Source organism: Podarcis gaigeae (assembly GCF_964106915.1).
Source record: "Podarcis gaigeae genome assembly, chromosome: 2".
Classification (NCBI taxonomy): domain Eukaryota; kingdom Metazoa; phylum Chordata; class Lepidosauria; order Squamata; family Lacertidae; genus Podarcis; species Podarcis gaigeae.
In genome coordinates this window covers 62929185-62957155 of record NC_139679.1, presented here as the reverse complement: position 1 = coordinate 62957155, position 27971 = coordinate 62929185, and the positions used below count along the sequence as shown (strand labels likewise).

The 27971-nt window shown below is 41.8% G+C and overlaps 1 protein-coding gene across 3 annotated transcripts; it reads right to left on the bottom strand.

Moving 5' to 3' along the window:
- Positions 1-1230: 1230 nt before the first annotated feature.
- Positions 1231-27954, bottom strand: CANX (calnexin). 3 transcript variants are annotated; one of them, XR_014561594.1, is made up of 15 exons: positions 27714-27923; positions 19924-20115; positions 18092-18165; positions 17251-17309; positions 16102-16243; positions 15410-15491; positions 14231-14423; positions 13775-13964; positions 11396-11509; positions 8869-9025; positions 7304-8076; positions 5785-6781; positions 5550-5676; positions 5275-5384; positions 1231-4147 (listed from the first exon to the last, which is right to left on the bottom strand). XR_014561594.1 is itself a non-coding variant. In XM_083728493.1 (15 exons), the coding sequence occupies exons 2-15, from the start codon at positions 20110-20112 to the stop codon at positions 4094-4096; spliced, it is 1827 nt and encodes a 608-aa protein (XP_083584619.1). In that variant the 5' UTR covers positions 20113-20115; positions 27714-27954; the 3' UTR covers positions 1231-4093. The 3 variants fall into 3 exon arrangements, 2 of the variants coding, with proteins under 2 accessions (XP_083584619.1, XP_083584618.1); XM_083728493.1 differs by having other exon boundaries at positions 5785-5904; positions 7861-8076; positions 27714-27954; XM_083728492.1 differs by lacking the exon at positions 27714-27923 and adding an exon at positions 27181-27301 and having other exon boundaries at positions 5785-5904; positions 7861-8076.
- Between the last annotated feature and the right edge of the window lie 17 nt (positions 27955-27971).

Here is a 27971-nt window from a genome sequence, read left to right as displayed (position 1 = left end):
AGTTTTACTGTCGAAATACTTCATTAATTGGGCAATATAGTGGTTTAACAGAGGAATGAAAACACAGCTGCCATCAGCAAAAACATTTCTTTTGTAGGCTCTGGAAATTTGGAAGCTCTAGTCACAGAAGCAAACAAACAAGAACTTCTGACTTTTATGAAGTAGACAACAGGTTTACCACACCTATCAGCCAATCACCCATTCTCACCACCCTTCTGAGTAATACCCCTCCCCACCCTCTCACTGTATGTAAGGGTCTGTTAACTTCTGTTTCAGTGTATCTGAAGAAGTGTGCATGCACAGGAAAGCTCATACCAATGACAAACTTAGTTGGTCTCTAAGGTGCTACTGGAAGGAATTTTTTTATTCTGTTTTGACGTTTTATCAAGACATTTTACCATTTAGGCAACACTACCCCACCTTACGCCCCACCCCACTAAAACCAAGGAATGTAAAAGATTGAACTAGTCTCATGCAATTCACTTGAACAAGGTACTAGACTAGAGAGAAGAAAAAGCAAATTTTTTGGAGTGAAAATACACGAATGTTTTAAAGATCTGATCGGATTTTCAGTTAAGCATTGGAAGCCACCAATTCTGGAACACTACACAAAATAATGACCTAGAAGTGTTGAGCTTTAATTAAACCTGTAAGATAATAATTGGACAAAATAAGACAACTTACTCCCAGACTAGTCAGTTACCTTGGGGGGGTGGGGAGACACGTCACATTAACATCCCAAATGTCTTTGAAGGTGTGGTGATTGCTTTGATGTGACTAAGCAATGAAACCTTGCAAATACGGATTAGAGTTTAGTTAGTTTTCAGGCAATTTTATCTGTAGCCAGTTCTACAAAGGTTATGGGAGATTAAAATCCTGCCATGTCCACAACTGCTAATGCTAAAACAAATCAATCTTTAAAAACCTATATGAACAAGCCAAGCCACTGCATTTTGATGACCAGGGTTGAAAACAAGGTGCAACTTACTTGAACTATTCCATTTTTGTAACTTTTTGTAACTCAAGGTATTTCAGTAGCACATAAGAGAATGGAGAACATTTTACTGTTGTGCCTTTTGTATGACGGTAATGTCTTCCAGTACTTATTTTGTCTCTGAAAATCTTTGCCCCAAGAAGCCTAGATTTTTCTTTAGCATTTGCTGAATCCTCTGCCCTTAGATCAGCTGAACTTTAAAAGATAAAAATATAGCAAACTAGACAGTAGAAAAATGGTGATTTAAGTTTCTTTATTAATCAGAGCAAGCTTACATTTGTTTATAACTTAACCAATATATTTATATGCATACCGCATCTTTAGATTTTTTAATAACAGTCAGGACTTTTTAAAGAAAGTCACAGTCTTGTTTACCAACACTTAAGGGGTTTGCATCTGAAACTTGTATGGAGGCAATACTGGCATTTAGAAAACTATAGTGAAGAGAAGGCAGCAAGGTGCCAAGAAATTAGTCTAGCACCATATTTACTGCCACAGATTAAGTGGAACCAAGCACTGAAGATCCAAGATACCTTTCCCCATTCATGGCTAATTGCACAAGACTCCAGGCATCTGTAACATCCACATCTCAGTGGATTTTAACATCAGCATTTTAAAATTTAAGCAAGTTTGCAGTGTAAATATCCTATGAAAAACCACTTTTTCATTGTATAGCATTGCCTTGCTTAAAATCATCTACCTTTTACTCAACACACTAATACAGATAGATCTGAAATTGCTTGAATGCAGTTTTATCTTTTACATAAAATAAAAAGCCAAATAGGTAGTCTAACATCCCATTAACTTTGAAGTCATCCTCTTTGAAAGAGAAACTTTTCCTTTAGAAGTCTTATCAAGGTACCAATGCAGTTTTAGGATTCAGCTTCTTCCCCACTATAAATTCATCTGTGTTGGCAATAAAAGATTTCCTACAGCTGAATGTTGTCTTCAAACAAACAAAAATAATCATCTTCAAGTCAGATAGAATAAGAACCTCAAATTATTTGGAAATTTCAACTTACTCCATAATATGCAAATTCGTGCTTTAATCTGAAATTGTTGATGGGGCAACCCTCTCGTGTGGAATATTTCTTAATATGGGTTCACAATTACACACCAGGCTCAAAGTCTTTAAGCAGTACATTTAAAACAATTGATAAAAATGATGTAGTGCTTTGCAAATTTCACTGATATAAAAAAAGCCAAAAGATGCATATAGGCATATTCTGAAGAGGTCCCACAAATGCCAAAAATATATTACTTTTAGCTTCAAATTAAGGATTGCCTTATGACTTTCATCAGAAAACTTCCCTCACAGTCTGGAGAAAGAGGAACACACCAGAAATAAAGAATAACTTAAGATTGTTCACATGACACACAGCATTAAATAAAGTATGTTACAATTAGCACAAACTGAGGTGTTGAATGGGGCACTGCAAATCTACCATGTGAGGGGAAACGACAGAAGAGGCAGCTATGGAAGCAATTTCTTTTTATCAGCTGCCTAAACAGCTAAAAGAGTTAATTAAGCCTGTGAACTCTGTAGCCTCCAATGAGAACAGCAACACTATTGAGGAAAAACAAACAAACCAGGTGCCAGGAAGCATACCTGAAAAGCATATATGGAAATTTGAATGTGAAAATCATACCTTAAAGAAGCAAAACCTCTGTGACTTTGAGAACCTCTTATCCACACATAAAAATCTGGAGTGTTTCTATTCAGTGCACATACAGTAGTTTTGCCCAAAAGCTTATTTACTTTCTTCGCAACCCCCTAGTCTTCCAATACAACAGCACAGAATTACATTTTATCTTTAGAGGCAAAGTGTGTATTCCACAAAAAAGGGATTACAATTGCTAGATACAAAATGCAACACATTTTTAAAAAATTTATTCAGCTGGAATTGGAACCCCCTACATTAACAATATAGTTTGATACATGAAGAGCAGATTGAGTCTCAAAATGGTACATATACCCCGGAAGCTTTCACATGCTCCTTCCTTAGCCGCAAAATACTGACATCTGCTTTTGGTGCAAATCTTTAGATTGGCTTGCCTTTGCTTCATCTCTGCGCATGAATGTACATACAATGGCAATAATGAGAATGTTAGCAACACTGTACTATCCACAGTGTTTGGACCCCAGAAAGTAGTTCTACCTTTGAGATTAAAAACAGACATCACAAACAGATTTAATGAACTGAGCATATGCATTCTATAGCAGCTAAGCTGCATTCTGAACAAACTGCATAGCAGCAGCAGAAGCTAGAACAGGAGGAATTAGTTTTAAAACCATGGGGGGGATTGTTTAAAAAAAAAACACACCATGAAAATAAATTCTATACTGAAAAGAATTCCAAGGGCTAAATCCAGTCTCAGCCTTAGTAACCTAAACCAGAACTTACTCTCAAATTCAAGTTGATTATGAATACTGTTTTCACTGGGCAGTACCCATGACCAATATATGTATTTCATGGCCTCATTGTGCCCTTCCTCCAATAAGAAGGAAAGTTATTTAAGCACTTTATAATAGTTTCTTGAAATGGATTTGAGCTCTCTCTCTCCTATCTGACTGAAGTACAAGTTTTAACATAACTGACCAGCATACTTTGACATGATCAAACTAAGGGAACTGTGGTGTATAAGTATGTTCATTTTGGTGAAAGAAAAAAGAAAAATAAGAAAAAATAAACATATAAAAATTGTATACCAAGCAATTTTCTAAGGTTTGCTGTTCATTTCCACTGATAGATTAATACATTAAGTTGAGCCAAGGTTTTGAGACTGGCAATTCTATCATTCTATTCAAAAACAAAAATTTTCAAAACAAAAAAATGTTAGTTATTGTAACATTCCAGAAATTCTTAGCTGGGTTGTGTTAAATGCATTCTTTTTCTACAGGAATACTCTATTTAAAAACACAATTGCGAATATTTTACTGCTAACACTCATTTACACTGGAGAGCATTTGACAGGAACCTGTGGATGGTGAAGTCTGAGGTTGGTTTTTTTTTTATTTGAGTTTCAGCAAAAGGTATCCAAGGTCCTCTCCCAAAACCATGTTGGGGAAAATTAATCAGATCAAGTTTTTAGGATATTTCAATCTCTTCTTGGTTTTCTGTTTCGGGGGGATCTATTCACAGTTTCTTCCTCCTGTAAAGATAAAAGAACACAACTCTTACATAAATATGAAGTCACTTCCTGTGTTCAATTTCCTCTTAGCTTTAGAAAGCAACGAGAAAGTATCTTTGAAGTTATTCACTGGGATTTGAACAAAACATTAGGAAGAACTTCTGGAAGATATGAACTGTTCAACAGTGGAAAAGCCCATCTTGGTTTGAGGTTTTTTAAAACAGGGTTAGATGGTCATCTATTATTATTTATTGAATTTGTCAGTTCCTTTTATCTTGCCCAGGACATTCCAACAGACATACAGACAACACTTCCACATAAATACATTAGAACCAAGAAGAAAAAGAAAAACATTTAAAGCTTATGTTCTTCAATTGAACTGTAATGCCTCCCCCCCAAAAAAAATATTGAGCAGCTGTGATTGGTTGGCATAATGTCTATGATAGTGGATTATCCAACAGAAAGCAGCCATGGAAGAAAGTTGCCTGATCACCTTAAAAAAGTGGTTCTCCATCTTTCTTTCTTTTTGATGCTGTAGTGCTGGATTTCCTGTACTAGCGAGCAGGTTGCACTAGATAAAGGATGCAGAATCTGTGGCCCTCTAGATACAGCTCCTATGACCATTGGGGCTGATGGCAGTGGTGATGGCAGTGATGACACCGGGGGGGGGGGGCAGAGAGCAAGTGGGGGCGGGGCACGCTGCCTGCAGGCACGCTGCCCAGTGCGGGCCGGAGGGCAGCCGCAATGGCACCCCAATGGGATTGCACTGCCAGGGGTGGTGCGCTCCCCCCTCACTCCTCTTCCTCCGCCAGCGGCTGATGGGTGTTTTGAGTCCAACATCTAGAGGGCCATGAATTCTTCAACCCTGGACTAGGATCTACTTATTTAAACTACAATACGCATATCAACGGAACTGTGTTTATCCCATTCGCACAAGTTTTTCAAAATTTATTTGAAGGTTACATTGGCTTTTCAGAATTCACAAAACTGATTCCCCAGGTTATGAAGTGAAATGATCCCATCAACTGATGGCACCGAGGTTGCAGTTCATATTTAGGAAGCACTGCATTGCTGGCTACTCTTATAAACAGGTTACCACCTCCAGGCTTGCTCTAGTGCAACACTTTGCAATTAAAAAGCCCCCTTACCTCTGTAATAGGTTTGCTATCTTCTTCATCTTCGTCTTCGTCTTCCTCCTCCTCCTCCTCCTCCTCTTGACTAGCACTTCCTGCATCACCATCACCTCTCTGCTTTTCTTCTGAAGTGTGTAAAAAGGTTTTATTACTATTATTTACAGGATACTTGTGTTTTTTGCTGCCTACTCTCCAATTCAACATTAGGCTTCAAATTTTAAAATATGTAACTTTATAAGGATAAAGCTTTAGTGATTTTGGGACTAGTGAATATCATCAACTTTGCTTACCTGGCTTTTCTTCATGTATTTCTTCTGCTGCTGCTTCTCCCTTGTCTTTTTCCTCCACTTTCTCTTCCTCATTTACATCTGGCTGAGGGGCATCAGTCTTTTTGTACTCTGCAGCACTTGGCTGTTTCTGAAACAGTTGTAGGAATTCCACAAGTAAGTTTCTCAGAGACTATTCACTTCCAATTCCAATCCTACTCAACATACTTTTGAAACCAGTTGTTTCCAAAACACACACCTTTCCAGAGCAGCAGAAGAGGACAACAAGAAACACAGGCAAAGCCACAGTAAGGATGTAGACTACCCAAAGCCAGGGACGCTCTTCAGCAGCTGCCATCATCTGACCCACAACACCGGGCTGGAAGACAAATCAAAATCTATGAAGTTCTCTGTACTTAGCAGTGATTATGAGGCAATATAGCTGCCCAAGAGATCTAACAATCACCCAACCATGGAATTTTGTCCCCCCTCCAAGCCAAAAAGCCCAGGAAAACCCAGGAAAGAAGCTATGTGTTCTGTCCAATCACACCTCCCCATTCTTCAGCCAACCAGCAAAAGGTAAACAAAGAAGAAAAAAATGCTCTCTATTCAAATGTCTGAATCTGCAGTGTGCATAGCAAGGTTTGGGTACTAATTCCTCATGTTTCAATATGAATGTTCGCATAGGGAACATTTGTAAAGTGGGATCTGTGTGTTTATTAACTCAAAAAAGACATACAAATCTGTTAATGACCAAAGAACAGAAAGAGGTTTGGAGTACATTGTCAGCAGTATGCTGATGACACTCAGCTCTATTTCTCCTTTATATCTGCAGGTGAGGCAGTGGAAGTACTCGACCGGTGTCTTGCCTCGATAATGGACCAGATGAGAGCCAACAAACCAAAACTCAATCTAGGTAAGACTGAGGCAGTGTTAGTAGGTTGTTCCCTAGACTGGATGGGTAGGAGATCACCTGTTCTTGATGGGGTTACACTTCCTCTGAAGGAGCAGGTTTATAGTTTGGAGGTACTCTTGGATCCTTTGATGTCACTTGAGGCTCAGGTGGCCTCTGTGGCGCAGAGTGCCTTCCATCAGCTTTGGCTGGGGGTCCAGCTAAACTGGACAGGGATAGCCCAACTACTGTTGTCTATTCTCTGGTAATCTCAAAGTTAGATAACTGCAATGCATTATACGTAGGGCTGCCCCTGAAAACAGGTTGGAAACTTCAGCTAGTGCAGAATTCAGCAGCCAGGTTGCTCAAAAAATTGGGGGGGCGGGGGCCCATACCGACTTATAAAAAATATTGGGGGGGCCCAAGACCTCCAAACCGCTGCTGCTGGGGGAACGAAAGGGGCGAGCCCCGGGCTGCCCCACCTTAAGTGAACCTGTGAGGGCCCGCCCTTTGCGGCAGCCGATTGGCTGCCGCCGTGGGCGGTGAATATTAATGAGCTAGGGGGAATCCCCGCTTCTCGCAGGGCTGACGCCAGCCCCGCGAGATTGTTGATGGGTCGAGAGCCCGCAACCCCACCCCCTCTCTAGATCGGGAGTGGCTTTGTTTTAAAATACATTCAGTAATGTTTTAACTCATTACTGAATGTATTTTAAAAGGTAACTATCGTCAAACAAGGAAAATAAAAAATACCAACATAATTTTGTGATTTTACAAAGCATAATATAACTAATAATTTTCTAAAATTATTGGGGGGCAGAGCCCCCCAAACGAATTTTTGAGGGGGCTCGGGCCCCCTCAGGCCCCATGGAGTCGGCGCCTATGTTGCTCACCGAACTAAGACGGTGTGCGCATATTACAACGATCGTGGTCCAACTGCACTGGCTACCAATTAGTTTCCGGGCCCAATTCAAAGTGCTTGTTTTGACCTATAAAGCCTTAAAGCAGCTCACGACCACAATACATCAATGACCACCTCTTTCCATACTCAGACCCTAAGATAATATTCTGAGGCCCTTCTTCATGTGCCTCCTCCACAAGAGGTCTGGAGGGTGGCAACACGAGAACGGGCTCCGCGTCTGTGGAATGCTCTCCCCAGGGAGGTTCACCTGGCACCTTCATTATACACCTTTAGACGCCAGGCAAAAACGTTTCTGTTTAACCAAGCCTTTGGTTGGTTGACATCCTATGCCCTTTTAAAATGTGTTGAAGGGGTTGTTGGGTTGTCCTTGTTTTTATTTTGATTATCTGTTTTGTGGCTTTATATTCCAATTTTATCCTGAAACCTGTGGGTATAGGGCAGTATACAAATTTAATTAAATAACAACATTTGGATTCTAGTCTGTTATCCTGCTTGTTGTCAGAAACAAAGCTTTTATTTCTCACCTCAGCAGCGCCATCAGCTGCCTTCTTCAGACCCCATCCATCATTACCCCAGTCATCTGCCACTGCCCGATCTGTACAGATGATGAAATTATCAAATAATATGTCAGAGGTCATAGACCATAACTCAAGCCCAAGAGCAGCAAAGGGGGTCATCCTGAAAGGTTCCAAGTCTTCAAAGAAATCTGGGTTTGGAATCTTTCTTGGCTTCCAGATGCCCTGATGAAGAAACAGAACAATTATAACACAAGAATTCATTTTAATGACCCTTCAGAGATTTCTGAACAGATTAGAATACTTCATTTTATTCTTGGCTTATATTCACAATCTTATTGAACATCTATATATACAATGTACTGTTATTTCCCTTTGTTTCTTGTTTTGCTATTTTCCCCACTTCTGCAGCAGCTGTCTGTCGACAGAGCAATGGCAGAGCACATGCTGTGTATGGAGAAAATCCCAGGTTCAGCTTTTCACATCTCCAGGAAGCAGGGCTGTGAAAGACCACTGCCTAGATCCTGTAGATAGAAACTCTTTTATATGGAGATAGATACAGGTCTAAATTCAAATAAGGACTTTGTGTATGTATGTGGGTGTTGTTGTTTTTTTAACCCACTTAGCTTCCTTTCCTGGAAAATTCAGGCACACATCAGTAAAACATTGTTGGAAGTATTTTAATTCTATCCTGCTCTTAGACTACGACATGTAACGGCTGTATTTGCACATAATGATACCCCAAGCTTGTTTAGCCAAAATGATTTTCAATTGCTCTATGCCTTGTGCCTCTGTATCTTGGCAAGTTTTTTGTGTGGCATAGCCAAACAATCCATGGGTAAGTGAGGCCCTTTGGTTTGGACAAAACACCAAACCATAGTTAAACAAACCATGACTCTGTGTTATGTGTTAACCAGATCATAGTTTAGTCTTAAATAGCTGAAAAAGTAGCAGAATACAAAGAATGTACCCTGAAATAGGAGTATGAAATATAATTTGTAATACTAGATAATTTACCTGGTAGTTAGGGTTATCGATCATGGGTGCTTTCCATTTGCCTTTATAGTTGGGATTGTCAATTGTGGGACGTTGCCAAGCACCACAACCAGGGGCAGATTCACATTTGGGATTTGCAATCTGAGGTGCCTCCCACTCTCCATCCATATCTTCATCCCTGAAAAAGGTAACTCTGTTTTAAGACTCCATTTACTTTTTAACAATAAATTTAAAAGGTCTCTGACCTATGGTAGAAATTTTGATCTAGAAATAATTATCAGTGTTGAAAATCAAAATGATTACACTAATTATGCTAGAATTCCTTACCTTAGCATAATCAAATAAATTCAAAATTTAAGCAAATTCATATTACAATCAACTTGTGTTAACAATTCAGAAAATGCATAATTTAGCTTATTTCCACTATTTAAACACCCCCTTTTGCCAATATACACTATTTAATAAAATGAACACAGAAGTGAAAACCTATGTTCATTAAAAAGCACAGCATAAGCACATTAAACTGGAAGAGCAACAAATACCTCTGATCCAGAGCAAGCTAATCAAATCCACTGTAAAGCTTGGGTGAACAGAAATCTTTTCCCATGACAATGGGAACACGTCAACTAGACAGCCAACTGTGCCTCCAGGGAATGAGTCCTAAAGGCAGGGAACAACCCTCAAGAAGGCGCAACCATTGAGGGAATGGAGAGTAAAGCCTCCTACGCTGAACTCAATGCCCAGGCAGGCTGGTATGCAAAGAGGTGCTCCATCAGATTTCACCAATGCATTCTGCACTAGCTGCAATTTCCAGAAAGCGTTCATCAAGGATAACCCTAGGAACAGCACATTAGAGTAGTTGAGATAGGTGGCTGCCAGAGCATGCAAAACTGTGGCGAGGCTATCCCAAACCAAGAATGACTGTAGCCAACAAACCAGCTACTCCTCGCCACTGAAGCTACTTGGGCCTCCAATTAGAGAGACGACTCACGTAGCATTCCCAGGCTATGAACCTACTCTTTCAAGAAGGAGTCAGACTCAATCCATAACAGGCCATTAATTTCCCAGATCTGGGAGCTACTGCAGAAATAAGTTACAGCAAGAACTTGACTGGGACTACAACACTTTCAGAGTTACTCTGACTAGATCTACTTGCAGGTTAGCATCTCCCACCACCAAGTTATCACCACCAGTAAGGACATGTAAACTCCTACCCCCAAGTTGCCACTCAACAACAGGCAAGTCATGTGTCTCACTCTGCCTCACTGGCTGCACCAGGTAACCAAATACCCAATTCCAACACCACTGACACCTCTAAACATATATATATTCCACCCATCTGGTCTAGCAAACCACCCACTAACAATGCCTCTAAGCTGGTGAGATACAAGTAATGTTACAAAGCTTATAGGTTTTGCTCAACTACTGAATTCCTCTTATACTCTGAGTTTTCTCTCACCCTAGCTAATACAAAATTTGGGAATACATGAAATTTCACAACTTGCTTGCAGCTTTCTTTGTGTGAGAAACACAATGCTGATCACACTATCTGTAAATCCATTCACAGTTATCTTTCTTTCTTGATTAATCTTATCAACAGCTGCTTAGAGCAATCTCTTCATCAGGCAAAGTCTTAAAGCTGTTATGCAACCTCTAGCTTTGATTGAACAATAGACTTTGATTGCATCAACTTGTGCATTTGAAAGAAAGTCTTTTAAGAAACAAATCCAAGAACTTCTGGCTTCGGCCAGTCAGGGCAAGAAGTCACAAGTCTACTATAATCAAATATTAATTCAGATCCATACTCCTGAACTCCTCATTCTGTTTTCTTTGTGCTGCTCATCTAAAAGAGTTCCAACTGTAACCATGACTAGATGGGCTTGAACTAACTACACATCATGTCTTCCAGCAGTGATCATATATGAGCGTGCTACAGCAACTCCCATGTAAGTCATTCATACAAAATGACCAACATCAACCTGCTCGTTTGCTGACTATCTGGACTATCTGGGCCAGTAGGTATGGTCTTTCAAGTGCCATATTTCAATGATCAAGTTCACTATGACCATTACCCCATTTCATTTCAGTCAAAGAATGGGTACAGACCAAGGGTTCATGCAATCCAGCCTTCCCCTGTAGTTCAGAAGAGCTGATGGGCAGCAGTTTGGGGAACGCTGGACTAAGCAGCAGCTTTCCAGAAAGCCCATAGCAGCACATTAAGGCAACAGCTCTCACCTGCTTTTGAAAGTGGCAAACAAGCCAAGTGTCTGTCTTAGACCAGTAACAGAATTGTGTTTTTCAATCAGTGAAAAAAATGAACCTGAGCACAGAATACATTGAAGTATATCAGGCTATGTTCCACACATACAACTAGATGCCAAGTAGACATATTAAACATAAAACAGAACAGAAGTTTAAGTACCACACATCTGGAAATATTAGTTGTGGTTACTGAAATGCTCACAAAAAACCCCCTATTTTAAGGATCACCAGCAGAGTTACTATTTTAGTTTGAAGACATTGCAAAGTGGAATCAGGGTTAACTTACCAATCTTCTGGTTTCTCTGCATCAGGATCAGCAACATATTCTGGTTCATCATCTAGCCAACCTTCTGGCTTCACAGCATCCTCATCTGGAATCTTAGCAGGAGCATCCTCATCCCTAAAAGATGGAAGAAACCATTAACACTTTCAGGGAGCATGTTGCTCCAGGCCTGTAGATGTTGGGACCTTCTAGGTCATTTCTGGGTGCAACTCAATGAGTGAATCACCTTACTGTCCCCAACAATTTAAAAGAAGGGTATCTTTGATCCTGCCCATCTCTTGGGGTCAGCTGGAGAGACCCACCTGCATGACCACAGCTGGTAACAAGATAAGGGGCATAAAGACTTCTTTAGGCAAGCTTTGGTTTGCCTTCTGTTTAGTCTTTCATTTCCAAGTTATTTCACTCTGTTATATCTTTTACAATGGTAATAATTGTGATGTTACTGTATCATTTATTTTTTTAGGGTATCATGGCACTGTGGGTTAAAGCCTCAGCGCCTAGGGCTTGCCGATCGAAAGGTCGGTGGTTCGAATCCCCGCTGCGGGGTGCGCTCCCGTTGCTCGGTCCCAGCGCCTGCCAACCTAGCAGTTCGAAAGCACCTCCGGGTGCAAGTAGATAAATAGGGACCGCTTACTGGCGGGAAGGTAAACGGCGTTTCCGTGTGCAGCTCTGGCTCGCCAGAGCAGCGATGTCACGCTGGCCACGTGACCCGGAAGTGTCTTCGGACAGCGCTGGCCCCTGGCCTCTTGAGTGAGATGGGCGCACAACCCCAGAGTCTGTCAAGACTGGCCCGTACGGGCAGGGGTACCTTTACCTTTACCTTTAAGCTATTTGGAGCACTCTGACAGAGCATGCGAAGTATGGTTAACAAAATAAGGCCTTGCTACTAGAGAACACCAGTTGTCCTCCATTTTGTCCCCACTCTCAACTTGTTCCTCAGGTCTCCAGTTGTCTGTAGCTAGCAAGCCAGGAGAGGGTGTGCCTGAAGAACCAGCCACCGCCATCTACTGACAGGGAAAAGAGATCATACCGGCTCTCCTTGCCTGAGGCTAAGGAGCTCTTTAAAAAGGTGAAGGTAAAGGACCCCAGTCACAAATGACTCTGGGGTTGCAGTGCTCATCTCGCTTTACCGGCTGATGGAGCCGGCGTTTGTCCGCAGACTCCCCCCCCCCCCCGGTCACGTGGCCAGCATGACTAAGCAGTTTCTGGCGAAACCAGAGCAGTGCACAGAAACACCATTTACCTGCCTGCCAGAGTGGTACCTATTTATCTACTTGCACTTTGACGTGCATTCGAACTGCTAAGTTGGCAGGAGCAGGGTCTGAGCAACGGGTGCTCACCTTGTCGCAGGGATTCAAACGCCGACCTTCCGATCGGCAAGCCCTAGGCTCTGTGGTTTAGACCACAGTGCCACCCGCGTCTCCAGAAGCGCTTAGATAACATAAAATGCAACCAGGACATGCTTTAATTAATTAATTGACTATTCAGAGCCATGAGTTTTGGTGTGTCTTTCCAACTTGCATCCAACACCCACATTCAGGGTCAAGTACAATTCAGTCACCCTCCTTCCTCTTTTGTTCATCAGGAGAAAGAAAAACCTATTAGTTGCCACCCGCCACCCTTCCCTCCTCGGAAAAGTAGGCAAAAATCAAGGAGGCTCCAAAAAACCTGTAACAAAAGTTTTCACCTCTTCACACAAAAAAGGGGGGGAGGTGACTGATCCACTGGGACCAAGCCAGGCCAAACAAGCTTGTGAACAAGTTAACAGGCTGGCAGTTGGACTTACTGCTATGTTTTTGTTACTATCACTCTCACTTTGCTAAGGATTGGGAAGCAACACAGAAGAATTGGCCTTGCAAAACTCCCTTCCAAGTTATGTCATCAGCAAGTGAAAGCATAGCAGTGTTACAGATGGTGACATGAGAGGTAAAATGTGGTGCCATAAACCTGGTTCTTCCAGTCTCTAGCAACTGCTTGCAATTCATCCCCCTCTCAGGTGCTAAGTTGAGCTACATGCTGGCATCCCCTGAGCCAGAAAAGCAGGGCGATCAGCAGCAGCTAGCTCAAGGCCTTTCAAACAGCACAGACTGCAGAAAAGACACAGACTTCAGCTGATTTGTGACTGAATCTGCAGAACAATAATCAGACCACCTCCCCTCAGCCCATTTCTAACCTTCCTGAGGTTCAACCACAATCTAGTCTCTGCCCAATGCTCACGCAGATATATGGGAATGTAATTAAGGATTACCTAGAAAACCAGAGAATACACTAGAAAAACTACACTCCAGTTACTTCCCTTTATGCTTCTTTTCAAGCCACTCTCAGAAAAAGCTGTTGGAGCAAGCCTCTCCCAAGGTTCCTTAAATTTCAACAGCTACTCACCAATCATCTGGCTTAACAGCATCTGGGTCTGGAATCTTAGCTCTCTCATCCCAATCCTCTGGTTTCTGGTCATTTGGGTCCTCTATCTCTCGTGGCGGATTCACGGCAGGGGTCATATCAGAAAGAAGATTCCCACTGTTTACAACAGTTTGATCAACCAGGATTTCAAAGCTGTTGTCTGGGTTCAGAACTAGGAAGACCAAGGAAAATAAAGTTAACTTGAATACTTTTGAGAAGAACCTATAAAAATATAGGTTCAAGAAGGTCCATTTCCCTGCTTTATAGTCTACTCTTCTCCTGCAGGAAGTTGTTCTATCATTAAAGGTTTCTTACACAGGAAATAAAATAAAAAAATCTTCACTTCCTGCTTTACAATACACTCCATTGTTGCAAACAGCCTCTCCCACATTCTGCACTAGACTTTCACATAGAAATCCAAATATGTGGTTGCTTTACCCAGTGTATAAAGATGAGTCTTCTTATCAGTAAAGTAATTCTTCAAATCAGCATCAGGACGCTTTGCATGCTTCTCCTCATACATGCCCGTTTTGGGGCTCTTGTGCCGGAAGATGAAGTGCAATTTATAGTCTTCTCCACATTTGTCGGGGCCAAACATAATGGTATAGGGAGTCTTGTCATGGAATTGATCCTTAAAAATATAAATATGGCCCAAGCTTCAAACACACAGCATAAGTTAACTTTCAGGACAAGCTCCTAAGCTACATCTTATGAACACTTTGATTCTACAAATCTAGAAATCAATAACCTCTGTATAAGCAGACTTACATCAAACAAAATTGTAAAAGTCTAGAAAAATAAGGCTTTCCTTGTTAGGAGTATTAATAGTGCAATTCAGGAACCTGAAGTTTCAAAAACTGCTGTTAACACTGCACCAACCAACTTATAAGTCGTGGATGCTTAGTCAAAAAGCGAAATTCATGCTACCAATTCAAGGGCATTTTTCATGGTATGAGCATATGAGATGTATGAAATATGCCATCTAGAGTATTCCAAAAGGCAAGGAATTAATAATTTTTCAGCAAACACATACATGGTAGACCACAGAAATCATGAGAATAATGATAGACCCACAAACTGCTCTAACTGTAGATAAGTAGGCCAGCAGACTACTCTTACGACCACAACTAGTCCTTGAACATACTCCGTTTGGAAGTAAAGTCCAAAGGTGTGCTCACATTACTGCCTTAGAGTGCAGTGACATTCTCCCTCCCCTGCCCATGCACTTCTTAGCTCCCCCCCCCCCGATGTTCACATCAGTGTGGCTTCATTACTGTCAGGTTCTCTGTTTGTGTACGCACCAGGGCACATTGAGGGTGGGAAGGTGGAGATGTATTTACTCTATTCAAAGAAAGGTGTACACACCTTAACTACAGACAAATTAGGAATGACTTAAGGATTCCAAACAGTCTGAAGCTGGTTGGAGAAACAATGCATCAAATAGTAGTATTTTATAACCAAGTACAGGATATGTATTTTGGATAAAAATCATAACCCAGCACTGGAAACACAGTAAGTGCACAGTAAACATAGTTGTGGATACAGCCCAACACACATTAGGAGCTAAAACTCAGAAGGCAACAGCTGTATGAATGAAACTGGAAGACAGTCACTTACCAGGTTCAGCTCACGAGTTTTTGAAAGCAGCTTTACATAAGCACCACCACACTCAATTCCATTCTGGAAGTTGACTTCATACCTAAGTTAGTTTGGAATATAAAATAATACTCTCATTTTAAAAAGAAAACCCACCTCATTTTTTCCTGAAGACAATGACTCATTTCAAACAAGAACCACATCCTCCTTTCACAACTGAGACAGCATTTTCCTCGTCATACCTCATATGCTTCAATTCTTTCTTTGGTGCGACTCAATTCAGAAATAGAACCCCACTTTTAAGCCATGTTTTTCAATTCTGGCTGGCAACAAATCATAATTTCCCCAATTCATGTATCAAAGCACATACTGGTTTGCCCAAAGCACCAAATGAAAGACAGATCTAGAGTGGAAATCCAAAGCAAGTCCCCAACTGCCAAACCATGTTTTGAACATTACAAGTGAAGCAAGCTTATAGTCCAGATTGTGAGGCAGGCAAGACATTTTGACTTTGGTTATGAAAAAAAGCCCAAGGCAGTTTCTATCCATTGTACAGAATTGTCGGAGTTTGCTGTGAACTGGCAGAACCCGCTTCCACTGAGCTCAGTCCTTATAGGCCTATATACAACACAGTGAGTGCATTTCCACTGAACTTAACTGCTCAGTGTACACACCCATTCATTGCTAGATAGAAAATTAAAAGGATCACTTACTGTACAATGAGGGGCTTGGTGTCGAAGACAAAGGGTTTGGTGAGTTTGGCAGAGATTGCATGATGCTTAGCTCGAGAAACCAGAACAAGTCCTTTATCCCCTGGTAGTTTAGTATCCTTCATTTCCTGCACTTCCCATTTGCCTATTAAGAAACAGAACAACACATTGCTGTTTTAATACTCTATTCATAAGAAATCACACACACCATGTCATTTCTACTCACCATATTTACATAAGCAGCCAAAATTTCATTGCAGAAAATATCTACCACTTTTAGAAGCCATACGCACAATTCAGCCACCACTGACTGCAATAAACTACAGCTCTAGTTTATGAGAAAATACGACCTTCCACAACACACAAGGAACTTTGCTCAGGAGAGCCACTCATCCACAACACTGCCTAACTGCAACCTAACAATAAACAAGATTCTATGAAAATGAAATTGTTAGAATCAGGTATGTGCCAAGTGTTATAAATGCCAACTTTATGTCATGTGTTTTTCACATGAGTTCTGTTGAATAGTTCACAGAAATGTTTAAATGCTGTCCCAGGACTCTGGCCCAGATCTCATTGATGCAGTAAATCTGTATCAGGTCTGTACAGTTTTGCAAGTAGGGGCTCATTTGACTGAGTGTTCTTCCATACAAAAAACCCATTTCTTCCACAGAGAAAAACATTTTAGGAATAAGGCTAGATGGTTTCTATGTGGAAAATATATTTATTTTATTTTTGTATTGGGATGCATGCAATCACAGTCCAGATGTAGGTTTATCATCTCTGTGAGAACTAGGCCACTAGTGCCACAGCAAGACAAAAGTTTAATTGAGATTTAGTCACATTTGAATCTTAGAATTGTAGAGATGGAAGGGACCACAATGATCATCTAGTCGAACCCCCTGCACTGCAGGAATTTTTCTCCCAACGTGGGACTCGAACCCACAACCCTGATCTATTACCCACCCTTCACCATAAGGTCCCATGGCATATGATAACAATATAAACAATTGTTATAAAAACAAATAAAACAGTTCTAAACAAAAATACCATCCAGTACTGGGAGGAGGCCGGGCCAGTTAAAGTAGTTGTGCTTTGCTACTAACCCCAGTCATTGCATACAGTGAATACCAAGCAAAGCTTTATACTCACCATCGTATTTGGCTATTTCATCATCTATATCATCCTTCTTAGCTTTAGATAGAACCCACCTAAAATTTAAAAACAGTTGTTTTTTTGTTTTGTATTTAAAGCATTTCCCCCCCACTCTTCAGCCAAAAAAGTTCCCAGAGTGGCTAACAAGCGATCATTAACAAGCAAGCCAGTCCCTGGCCTCAGGTTTACAATCTAAAAAACATAGCAAAAAAGGAGAAGGGGGGAAAGAAGGGTAAAGGAAGACAAGGAAAATGAAGCACCAGATATGAAAGCGTTGCATAGCTTAAATGTGTTTAAACACCTTTTTATCTTCTGTAATTACATAATTTAGTGAATTAGTATGTCTTGCAACAAATTCAATAAATATGCATATTACCACATGTCCATCATTTGAAATATTAAAGTCTAAGAACTTGCAACTGAATGGCTCACTGCTAACAAACTGCTGGCACTGTGATTGGTGCACTATAACTAAGGTATACTTCGGCAGAGATGTAAGGCAGGGCCTTCTGTTTCAACACCTAGGCTTTGAAATGCCATGCCCTAAGACACACATCTTCAACCTTTTCAGACCCAGGACCTGCTTTTAATCCCCACATGCATCTGAGGACCCACTTCTTAATCTTTACCATGTATTTGCATGGTAGTGCACTGTGATTATTGCTTGCTGCCAAGGACGTGTGTACATTTTGCTTTGACTTTGTTTAGAATTGCTTTTTTGTTATGTGAGCCCCACTGAATTACTCATACTGAGGCAAAAGGGATATAAATGTTTTTAATGCACACAATAGAAACATCTCTCTGTAAATCTACTAACACCTCTTGGGCTTAAACTTACCCATCTAAAGTTCCTTTATCGAAGTTCTCAGCAAAATAAACGTCTCCTGTTGGGACTGGGGCCTTATAGGTGACCTAATTGAGAAAGATGTCCGATATACCTTGATAAGTGATATCTTGAACAATATTATAAACCAATTCATATTATTTGTGATCAAGTAGAATTGAGAAATATGCTTTTGGGTACACAATGCACTCGTTCTGACAGCACAAGTATTTCCATTAGTGCAATAAAACTTCCCCTCCCTCTCCAAATTGGCTCTGAAGGGTTGGGGTAACCTCCTGAACAGATTTGGGGTTGGGGAAAAGGAGAGGCAGGAGAAGTTCTGTGGCATGGGCAAAAGACCTTGTGTTAATGGAACATATTGGATACTTCCCATAGTTTGTATGTTAATATCCCAAACTATTCCACTTCCTACTGAACAGCAGAATTACTGAAACAGCTCTTCACTGGAAAGAGCACTACAAATAATGGTTTAGAAATTTGAACCCATTGCTTTACTCTACTTCTTATTGCAGATTCCAACCTTAGGGCGTAGTGTAGCACTACACTAGCAATTCATAGGATAGTAGTGAATGAAATATTAGAACTACCACAAGGCGGTGTCCCTCTCCCCTTGCACCATCCCCAAATCTGCTCTGGAGTTTTGGTGGAATTTAGGGGGCATGCAGGAGGATAAATCCTTGTGCTGATGAAATGTTCTCTTCAGCACTATGATGAACGCAACCCATGGCTCAATTTTCATGTTCCTTCCGCCTTAAAGATATAGGAGCCCAGAAGGCAAACATGAGAGAGCTAGGCATACAGTCATACCTTGTGTTGCGTTAGGTACATGTCGCGTCTTTTCAGCTTGCAAACGCGGCAAACCCGGGTTTCACCGCAGGCGCACATGCAGAAGCGTTTTGCACACTTTGCGCATGCGCAGAAACGCCGCTCTAGTTGCGGACTATTTGAGGTGCGAATGGCACCCCAGAATGGATCATGTCCGCAACTAGAGGTACCACTGTACAACACAAAGCTATGTTGCATTGCTATAATGTCTTGGTATAGTTCTATGATGGTGACATAAACTGCTAATATAGATGATGCTACTTTCCCACTGGTATCATCTGTATCACATTCACATGTCGACAAAGCCTGCTGTGTCCAATTTCCACATTAATCTGCACAGAATTTAATTAATCTGCACCAGATTTAAACAGATATTTTTGAATGCGTTCTCACTAAATAAGCATTTCTAAGTATATATGCATTTTTATATGCAGTCTGGTTTGTTTTTAGGCCCAAGTACATCACACAAGGAAAACTATCTTATGATCCACACAGTCATCCAGAAGACATTGAATGGATCTGTTCAAACTAGAACTCAAAAGAATAAGTTCTCCAAGCATCCCTATTTACTAACACCACAGCAGTCAATGTAGTGCCTGCCAGATATAGCAGACTACAATTCCCATCATTCCTTACCTTTGGCTATTTTGGCTAGGGCTGTTGGGAGATGCAGTCCAAAACATATAGATAGCAGCACATGGGCTTTCCTTACACTACACCCATGCAAACAGCACAAAGCTTTAAACAACAGGAGAAGCCTCTCTGGACAGTGCAGCAACTTAAGTTTGGATGCAGGAATTTTCCACATCTTTTCAAGAAGCAAGTTCTAGCAGCCAAAGGAAAGCAACAACTTGGAAGAGTGCACCTCACTCAGATAATGGGCCGGTTAAAATTAGAATTATAGATAGAAAGCTGCAGACCTGGTCCAATCATCAGAATGAAGGAACTTGCTAATAATTTCTTTCTGGAGATCTACACTTGAATTAAGTATTCAAACAAACCTTAGGGAGTGGGGGTGGAGTGCTCGCTTCATGCTTCAACTCTTCTACCTCTTCAACGCCATCATCAAGGTCATCTTCAATATCTATTACGTCGTCGTCATCATGATCGTGATCGTGAGTTTCATGTGCCAGGATAGCAGAGGCTCCAGCCAACAGCAATGCTGCATACAGCAACCACTTCTGCTTCATGGTCTATGCATAAGGGTAAAAAATGAGCATGAAATATCACTACGCCTACCAGCAAAGGAAAGCAACATATATGCACACTATTAGGCATATGCTACCAAAATGGTTCTCTGTTCATCACTAGGTCCCAGCCAATACATGCACAAAAATGCTATTTAATGGTGTAGACCTGTGGTTTTCAACCTTTATGAGTCCCCAGTTCCCTTAACCAATTACTCCCATGTGGGATACCTGGTAAAATCCTGTGTTGTTTTGTAATTTAGCCGTTCTGCCTATCATTTTTTTAAGGCTTAAAAATTGAACAGTAGAGCTTTGAAAAGACTTTTTTTAAAAATTGAGTCATTCATTGCCCTGCTAAATGTTGTTTTTTGTAAGGTGGCACCCAGTAAAATAAAAGTGAAACAGGATTATTAAACAGCCCCAACTGGGAGCAATTTAGGGCATGAAAATGAAAAGGCACTCTGCACATACTCTGAGACACCCTTCCCCTTCCTGTATGACATCAGGTGTCCCAAGGGTGGACCACAAATAACAGGATGGAGAGGCTACTGTATCCAAACAACACACACACATACCCCGCCCAAGTGAGGGGCTGTTGCCATGGGACAGCACACGGAACCCCCACCCAAGAGGAAACAGGAAGCAGTCCCCATAGCAACCACCCCCTTCCTTATTTGGCTTTGAAGGTCACTCAGGAACTCCGCCTTGCCATGTTCTAACTCCTGACTGGCTTCTTCACTAGCTCAAGCTTCTCGCCACAGCTCCCATGCTGAAAACACACGCTTCCAGTATGAAATGGTTACTTCTGGCGTGTAACAGTGACACAGGAGGAGGAAAAAGGTAAAGCATCAGTGCTGGTTCCATGGAGGCACAACTTCCTGGTTCCTTTTAATACGAACTACTACAGGAGCTCCTCCCCATCCCTTCACTTCAAATAATGAAGAGATTTATCACAACCAAACAAGTAAAACTTGTAGAGAGGCTTGCAAAAGCTAATGCAGTATGAATGAGTCAGAACTAGCAGCAAGAACGCCATACTAGAAACAAGCATATCAATTTCTCTAAGTTTCATAACTGAAACTTAAAAAAGAAAAAAAAAGCTTTTGGTGGCTGTTCCAGTCTTATGAGCAAACCTGCATTTTATACAAAGTTCCATTTTGTCTCCTTTTCATGTTGTTTTCATGCTATTATTGTCATAGATGTAGACACAAGTCAAGTGCCAAATGCGGACATTGATATTTTGTGAGCAGAGGCAGAAGGAAGGCCCTGGTCAGATGGTCTTACCTCTGGGCCAATGAAAATCTCTGCCTACTGCTACATAAACATTTATTTCCAACCTTCAGGGGTGACTAGTTTCTTTTTTTGTCCAAGGGCAGTATTCCAAACAGACACCCACCTACACACTCCGATATATACAATACACATTGCTGCACTAGCAACATCAATAGCTGAAAGGAATTGCCCCCACACTTGTTTCCATCATGCTCCCTTGCTCTACTGAGAGTACCAGTTATGGTGAAAGGCACAGATAGCAGAGCAGTGGTGAGTCTCTCTTCCTCCAGCTTCCCCGTGGTGGTGCAGAACAGCCTGCTACCATTGAGAGCAGATTGGAGTGCTCAGAAAAAAGGAAGGAGTATACCAGAATACTAGTGAAACACTGGAATAGATCAGAGTGCCTCTTCCTGTTCCCAGAGGGTTCCTGATGGTTCGTCATGGTGGCAGATTGTTCTACACCACCATAGCTGAAGCTACCACTGAAAATACCACCACCAGTCTATTTCAACATAGGCTGATGTGTCTTTTGAAAATGGCTTGGTGAGCGAAATCAGGCCAACCAATTCACTACCCCTGCATTACAAGAACTATGAAAATAAACCTTATACTAAATAAAACCACTAAGCAAGACAAATGTTTACAGCATATCTCTGCATGCATCACCTAGAGGGGCTTTTTGGAATATAAAAAGGATTGCACATTGCCAGTGTGGTGCAAAGAGCTCTGGATTTATTCTGGGAGATGAGTATTCAAATCCCCCCTCAGCCATGAAATTCAGTGGGTGACCTCAAACAGGCACAGCCTTTCAGTCCAACTTCTAACTCATGGGGTTGTGTGAGCATAAAATAAGTTGGGGGAACTTATTTTGAGCACTACTTTGACCTCCTTGGAGGAAAGATGGGATATAAACTAATTTTTCAGTCATATCTCTAGGATTCCAGAAAAGAGGGCCATTTAAAAGCATGACAAATATCATACATAGGAGAGAATGGGACATTAGTACACCTCTCCCCCCAAAATCCAGAGCTTTGAAGTTCACCCCACATGGTTATTTCTGAAAAAACAAGGAAGTTAATACAGTGATTGCTCGGGTTGCGAACGTGATCTGTGTGGGATGCACGTTCGCAACCTGCAGCATTCGCAACCCACGTCTGCGCGTGTGCGGGTTGTAATTCGGAATTTCTGTGCAAAGAGCAATTTTGCGCTACCGCGCATGCGTGACCGCTGAAACCCGGAAGTAACCATTCCGGTACTTCCAGGTTTCGGCGGTCCGCAACCTGAAGCGGCTGTAATCCGAGGTATGACTGTATTTGGTGCACATTTATTAGCCCACCATATATTAGATTTTAAAATGACACATTTTTGCACCCAGCCCAAATTTGGAAGTGATGGGTAAGACACGGGGGTTGGCAACTTTCCCATTAGCCAGTCCATGTCCAGCAACAAACAACTCCTTCCAACTCCACATTCTGGAGGGAACAGCCTGGATGTTTATCATTTCACCAAGTGCCAGGGAACAGAAGAGACTGCCATGCACTCTCATGTATCTTATATCATACATTTGTTAAGATTTCTAGTGTTCTAAACTGTTTCCAGAGCCTATTATTATTATTATTAAATTAAATTTGTATACTACCCACAGGTCTCAGCTGAAAAGGGGCGTAGGATTCCAATACTTCCTAAGAAGTCCAAAATCAAGCGCAAAGGAAGCTACAGACATATGCTTGCAGACCGGTTCACTGGAATGACAACATTTTTGTTTTGTTTAATATTATATAAACATTTTGTCTATATAATAAATACAAAGATGCTGGGACACAGTCTTATCCCAAAATGTTTAGCCTACATTAGTGAGAATTCTGCTACAGAGAAAGCTGTAATACACAAAATCCAAGACCTTAGTACTATGGAAGTCTGGGTCTTTCTTAGGTCTTGCAGTCAAAACTTGGACATGACCCCAACATTCTAGCACAGAGCAAGCCAAATTGTAGAGGTGATATAATCCTAGGGATGTACAACTTTTGTTGCCTCTTCACTCAGACTATGTCTTATATGGAGGGGGGAGAACATCCAAAAATGGATAGCTGAGATGCAAATTTGCTTCCAGAATGCAAGTACGTACTTAGCTCAAGTACATCTACAGGACAGTGCTGCTTAGTCAACACCTCCGCTGAAACTGAATATAGGAAAACCTGGAGATTTCTGTCTTTTAAATGTATTCTGCTACACTCCCTTCATATTCTGATTTGTGGATATTACTACCAAGTGTTTGTTTTCCTATCTACGACAGTCCTGCTGATTAATTTGGCTTTCCAGCAAATTCTGCTTTGTAAACAGATTGTTTCTACTGTGATGAGCATTTGTCGCCTGCAGAAGAAAAGCAAATTAGTCTGCTCAAGTGGTAACCAACACTTCTGTCCTTCTGCCATTAGAAAAATAGCCTTATAAGCAAAACGAACCAAGGCCTACACAGCAAGCAGGTTAATTTGCTTTTAGCATTTAATTTAGGGTACTAACTACAAAGTGGATCAGGGTATGTGTAGCTTCTACAGAACTAGAGGTAATTGACAGTTTTAATTTGAGTGATAGAACCTTTCTCTTCGGAATCAATATGCCTCTGAATATCAAACGCTGAGGATAAATAGGAAAGGGCTAGTCTTCATATTCTGATTCTAAGTATGCCATAGGCACATGGCTGGCTGTTGGGGGGGGGGGACCAATTCTTACGAGACCTTTTAGAGGATCAAGTTTCCAAGAAGAATTCTTGACTTTTTAAAATCTCCTTATAGCTTGGCAAACACTGGAAGTTTTTAGAATACACACATGAATATTTAACATCCAAGTGACCCCTTTTCTATATATCTTCTATAACTTGTCTTGAAGTAATTAAAGCAAATACTATTATGTTGTGCACACCAAGCACTAATTGTTAAAGGTTATTACGAGTACATGGGAAAGCGTTTGCAGATTGTTCTATCTGTTCTTTTGAGAAAAGCTGTATGTTTGCAAATACATTACAAATGGGATTTGTAACAAGCTATGAGCTACCATGTAGTGCCTTTTCAGGTTTAGCTGAAACAGTTCACAGCTACTGAAGAGAGTACAGTTGTTGGTATCTGAATGTGTGTATTACCGCTCACAGAAATAGAATGTGAAGTTAGTAACACACTGGGAGGTTCTGTGCTGAGAACAGTGTGATAAAATAGAGCAACATTAAGTACTTTGACATAACATGAAACCAGGAGGCAGAAGAAAACAGCTGGACAAATTTATCTTCTTCGAATCAAATTTTTTCTATTAATACAGTATCTCATGGGGGGTGTAGTTTTTTAGTCTTTATTTCTGAACCAGGTTTTCCAACATACAATGGTCAAAATGCATGCTTTTCTACTCAACTATTTTATGCTGTGAACCTCCCTGAGATCTATGGATGGAGAGTGGTATACAAATTGAATTAATTAATAAAATATCAAGGGGCTATTGCCTTGTCTGCCCTAGTCCTAGTGAAAAAAATGAGAACACTTCTGGCATTATTATTATTAAACCCATATAAATTCTCTCACGTAACTCTCACCTTTATTAAAATTTGGTGCAGCAGTAGTGAGTCAGTTAAAATTGTTTTACAGGCCAGATTTTACCCAGTACAGTGGTACCTCAGGTTACATACGCTTCAGGTTACATACTCCGCTAACCCAAAAATAGTACCTCGATTTAAGAACTTTGCTTCAGGATGAGAACAGTGCTCTGGCGGCGCAGCGGCAGCAGGAGGCCCCATTAGCTAAAGTGGTGCTTCAGGTTAAGAACAGTTTCAGGTTAAGAATGGACCTCCAGAACGAATTAAGTACTTAGGTACCACTGTACTAATAATGCCTAACCCCTTACCCAGGGTTACAGAGAATATTAGGTTCCACATTGAGTATATTTCTTAGATCAAACTAGGCTGACTAGCAGGGAGATTTCATTCAAGTTTGCACTACACTGAACTAGCAAGTCATCAATATTTTAAATCCATGGTTCACTAACTGTGACCTGAGCCTCCATAAATAACAATAAACAGTTGTTAAGGGAGGTACAGTTCACTATATCTGTGGCTAGCATTCGAAATTCACCATGCACCAGGTACATTTTGCACCTGGCTATCGGCCACTTGTGACTAAGTTGCCTCAGAATGTTGCCTGAGATCTCCACCATCTGGAGGTGCATACCTGGGGATCGTTGGATCAGGACTCTTTTTACACACTAGCAATGAATCCTGTACAATTCTATCCATTGTATTTTATCTGCACCATCAGAATGAATTTCAGGAACCAAAAAGTCATATTGAAAAATGACTTCTGTCTGGCACAAAAATGGCAACTAGGCATTGCATTTTGGCGACTGTAACCCTGGTTTAGGAAGCCATTTGGCACCGAGCTTATATATCTGAGTTTCTTTGCAAAAAAAAGGGGGGAGATACACATAATCTATTTTAAGATGGGGCTTCATGGTTGAGGTGCCACAGAGGGCCTCCAAAATGCAAATTCCAAGCTACTGTTCTCCCTTCCAGCTTTGGAGCCTGCAGCACCAGTCTTGAAGGAGAGCAGCAGCCCTTAGAACTACATCACAGAAGATTAGAAGGGTGCCAATAGCAGCTGCCCCTTGATGTCTCCTAAGGGGGAGGGCAAGAAGGGAAAATTAGTTTGAGTGAACAGTGGGGGAGCGATGTAGGAAGGCAACGGAGTCAGACTCACCCACTGTATGTCCCTTTACATACAAATCAGCTTTTAGTTATTTTAGGACACCACACCCACCAGTTAACTTAACTCCATACCAAATAAAGGCAGTGAATCGTGTTTAAGGCAACACCTAAACCTCTCTTAATATATATAGAAAATTTCTGTCATTTTCAGTTCATCATAATAGAAACAAGTAATTGTTACTACTTGTGCCAATATAATACCCCAATACTTCCCCCCTTAGTATTGTGTGAACTGCAATAAGTTACTACACTAAAGCAACCTGATAACTTTCCTGTGCATGTTATCCATTTGAAGTTCAAGGCCTCTATAGTTTAGAGCATTCCTTACCCTCCCTTTGCAGTTCACCTTTGTCCTCTTTCTGCTTTCACATGGCACATTGCAAAATTATCACTTCCTTCTTCACACCAGACAGGACTTTTACCCTTATCTTCTTTGACTACCCAATTCCAGTAAAAAAAATAAAAAAATCACATTCACGCAACTGTTGCCAGTAATCTATATTAAGTACAAGCCGGTCTGAAGACTTAATTTTAACTTCAATTATTTTATGTTGCACATTTCCCTGCCCACACAATTATTTCCAGAATATGTGTCCCGGGGGCCCTGGTACTCTGCATAAGTAGTTCAGCACTAAAATAGCTTAAATTCTAGTTTTGAGAATGCCCACTAGAAAATAGAAAATATGCAGCAACAAAATGTGCAAAACCTTTCCCAAGTCATCAATCCATTCAAACGTCACCATACATGACTTACACTCCATTTTATTAAACTGGCCTGTGCCAAATCCATTCCCATGCCCCATGTTCTTTCCTCATGTGAAAAAGCGCCACAAAATAAGTCACAAAGTCACGCATACTCTTTAAACCCAACAGGGGGCAGGGAGGGTTCCTGCGGTGAGGGCCGCGCTACCTCTCCCACAACCGCCACATTTTTCCCTTCTTCCTTTTCTGATATTCAAGAATACGCGACGTGATAAACTGTGGGGCCCGTGTCCCCAGCCCAGTCGGAGAAGGCGCCCCCCCAAAAAAACTCCCAATGCATGACCGCGCAGACCTACCAAGTGATTAGTCATACCGCGCATGTGCTACTCGCGAGCAGGTCTCACGGCGTTGCCACAGCATGACCTAACGGGGAAGGCCCGACTTCCCCACTCGCGGTGCGCCTGCGACACCTCTCCTTCCCCTGCACCCCCCCCCCACCAAAAAAAGGAGAGAAAACCCCAGCAGACCAGGCCTGGCTGCTCCTGGCGGGCCCTTGCCCCCACCAAAAGACTCAACCGCCCAGACTTTGCGGACCCACCGCATCAATACCCACCCCACAACCTGGCCAGACACTTTAGGCCTTACTGGCCCCCTCCCCCGTCACTCTCATCTCCCCTCTTTTCAGCCCCACCGCCCACTCCCCCTCCCTGCATGCAATGGTACAACCCACCCCTCACCGCCCTCCCTGGGGTCAACGTGCCCCCCTCCAGAGTCCCGGCATTCTCTCCGCGGGCGAGTGAGGGGCTGCCCACCAAAAGGCTTCTTCTATTCTACCCTGTCGGATTCCAAGGATGGTTTCATTTTTTTGAGGGGGGGGGCACAGACTCACCTCTCGGCGCACCCCACCCGCCGAAGCACTCGGTTGTAGTAGCCCCAGCGGCTCCTGTCACGTGCCCCTCAGGAGAGTGAGTGAGTGAGTGAGAGAGAGAAAGAGAGAGAGTCGGCGCTGCCAGCCGCCCACCCACTCCGCCGCCTCTCTTCCCAGCCCGAGCTCCGCCTCCGACGCTCGGGTGCTTCCCTACCCCATTGATTCCGGCGGGTACTAACTTCCCGCCCTTGGGTTCACGCCTGGATCTTATTGGCCGGG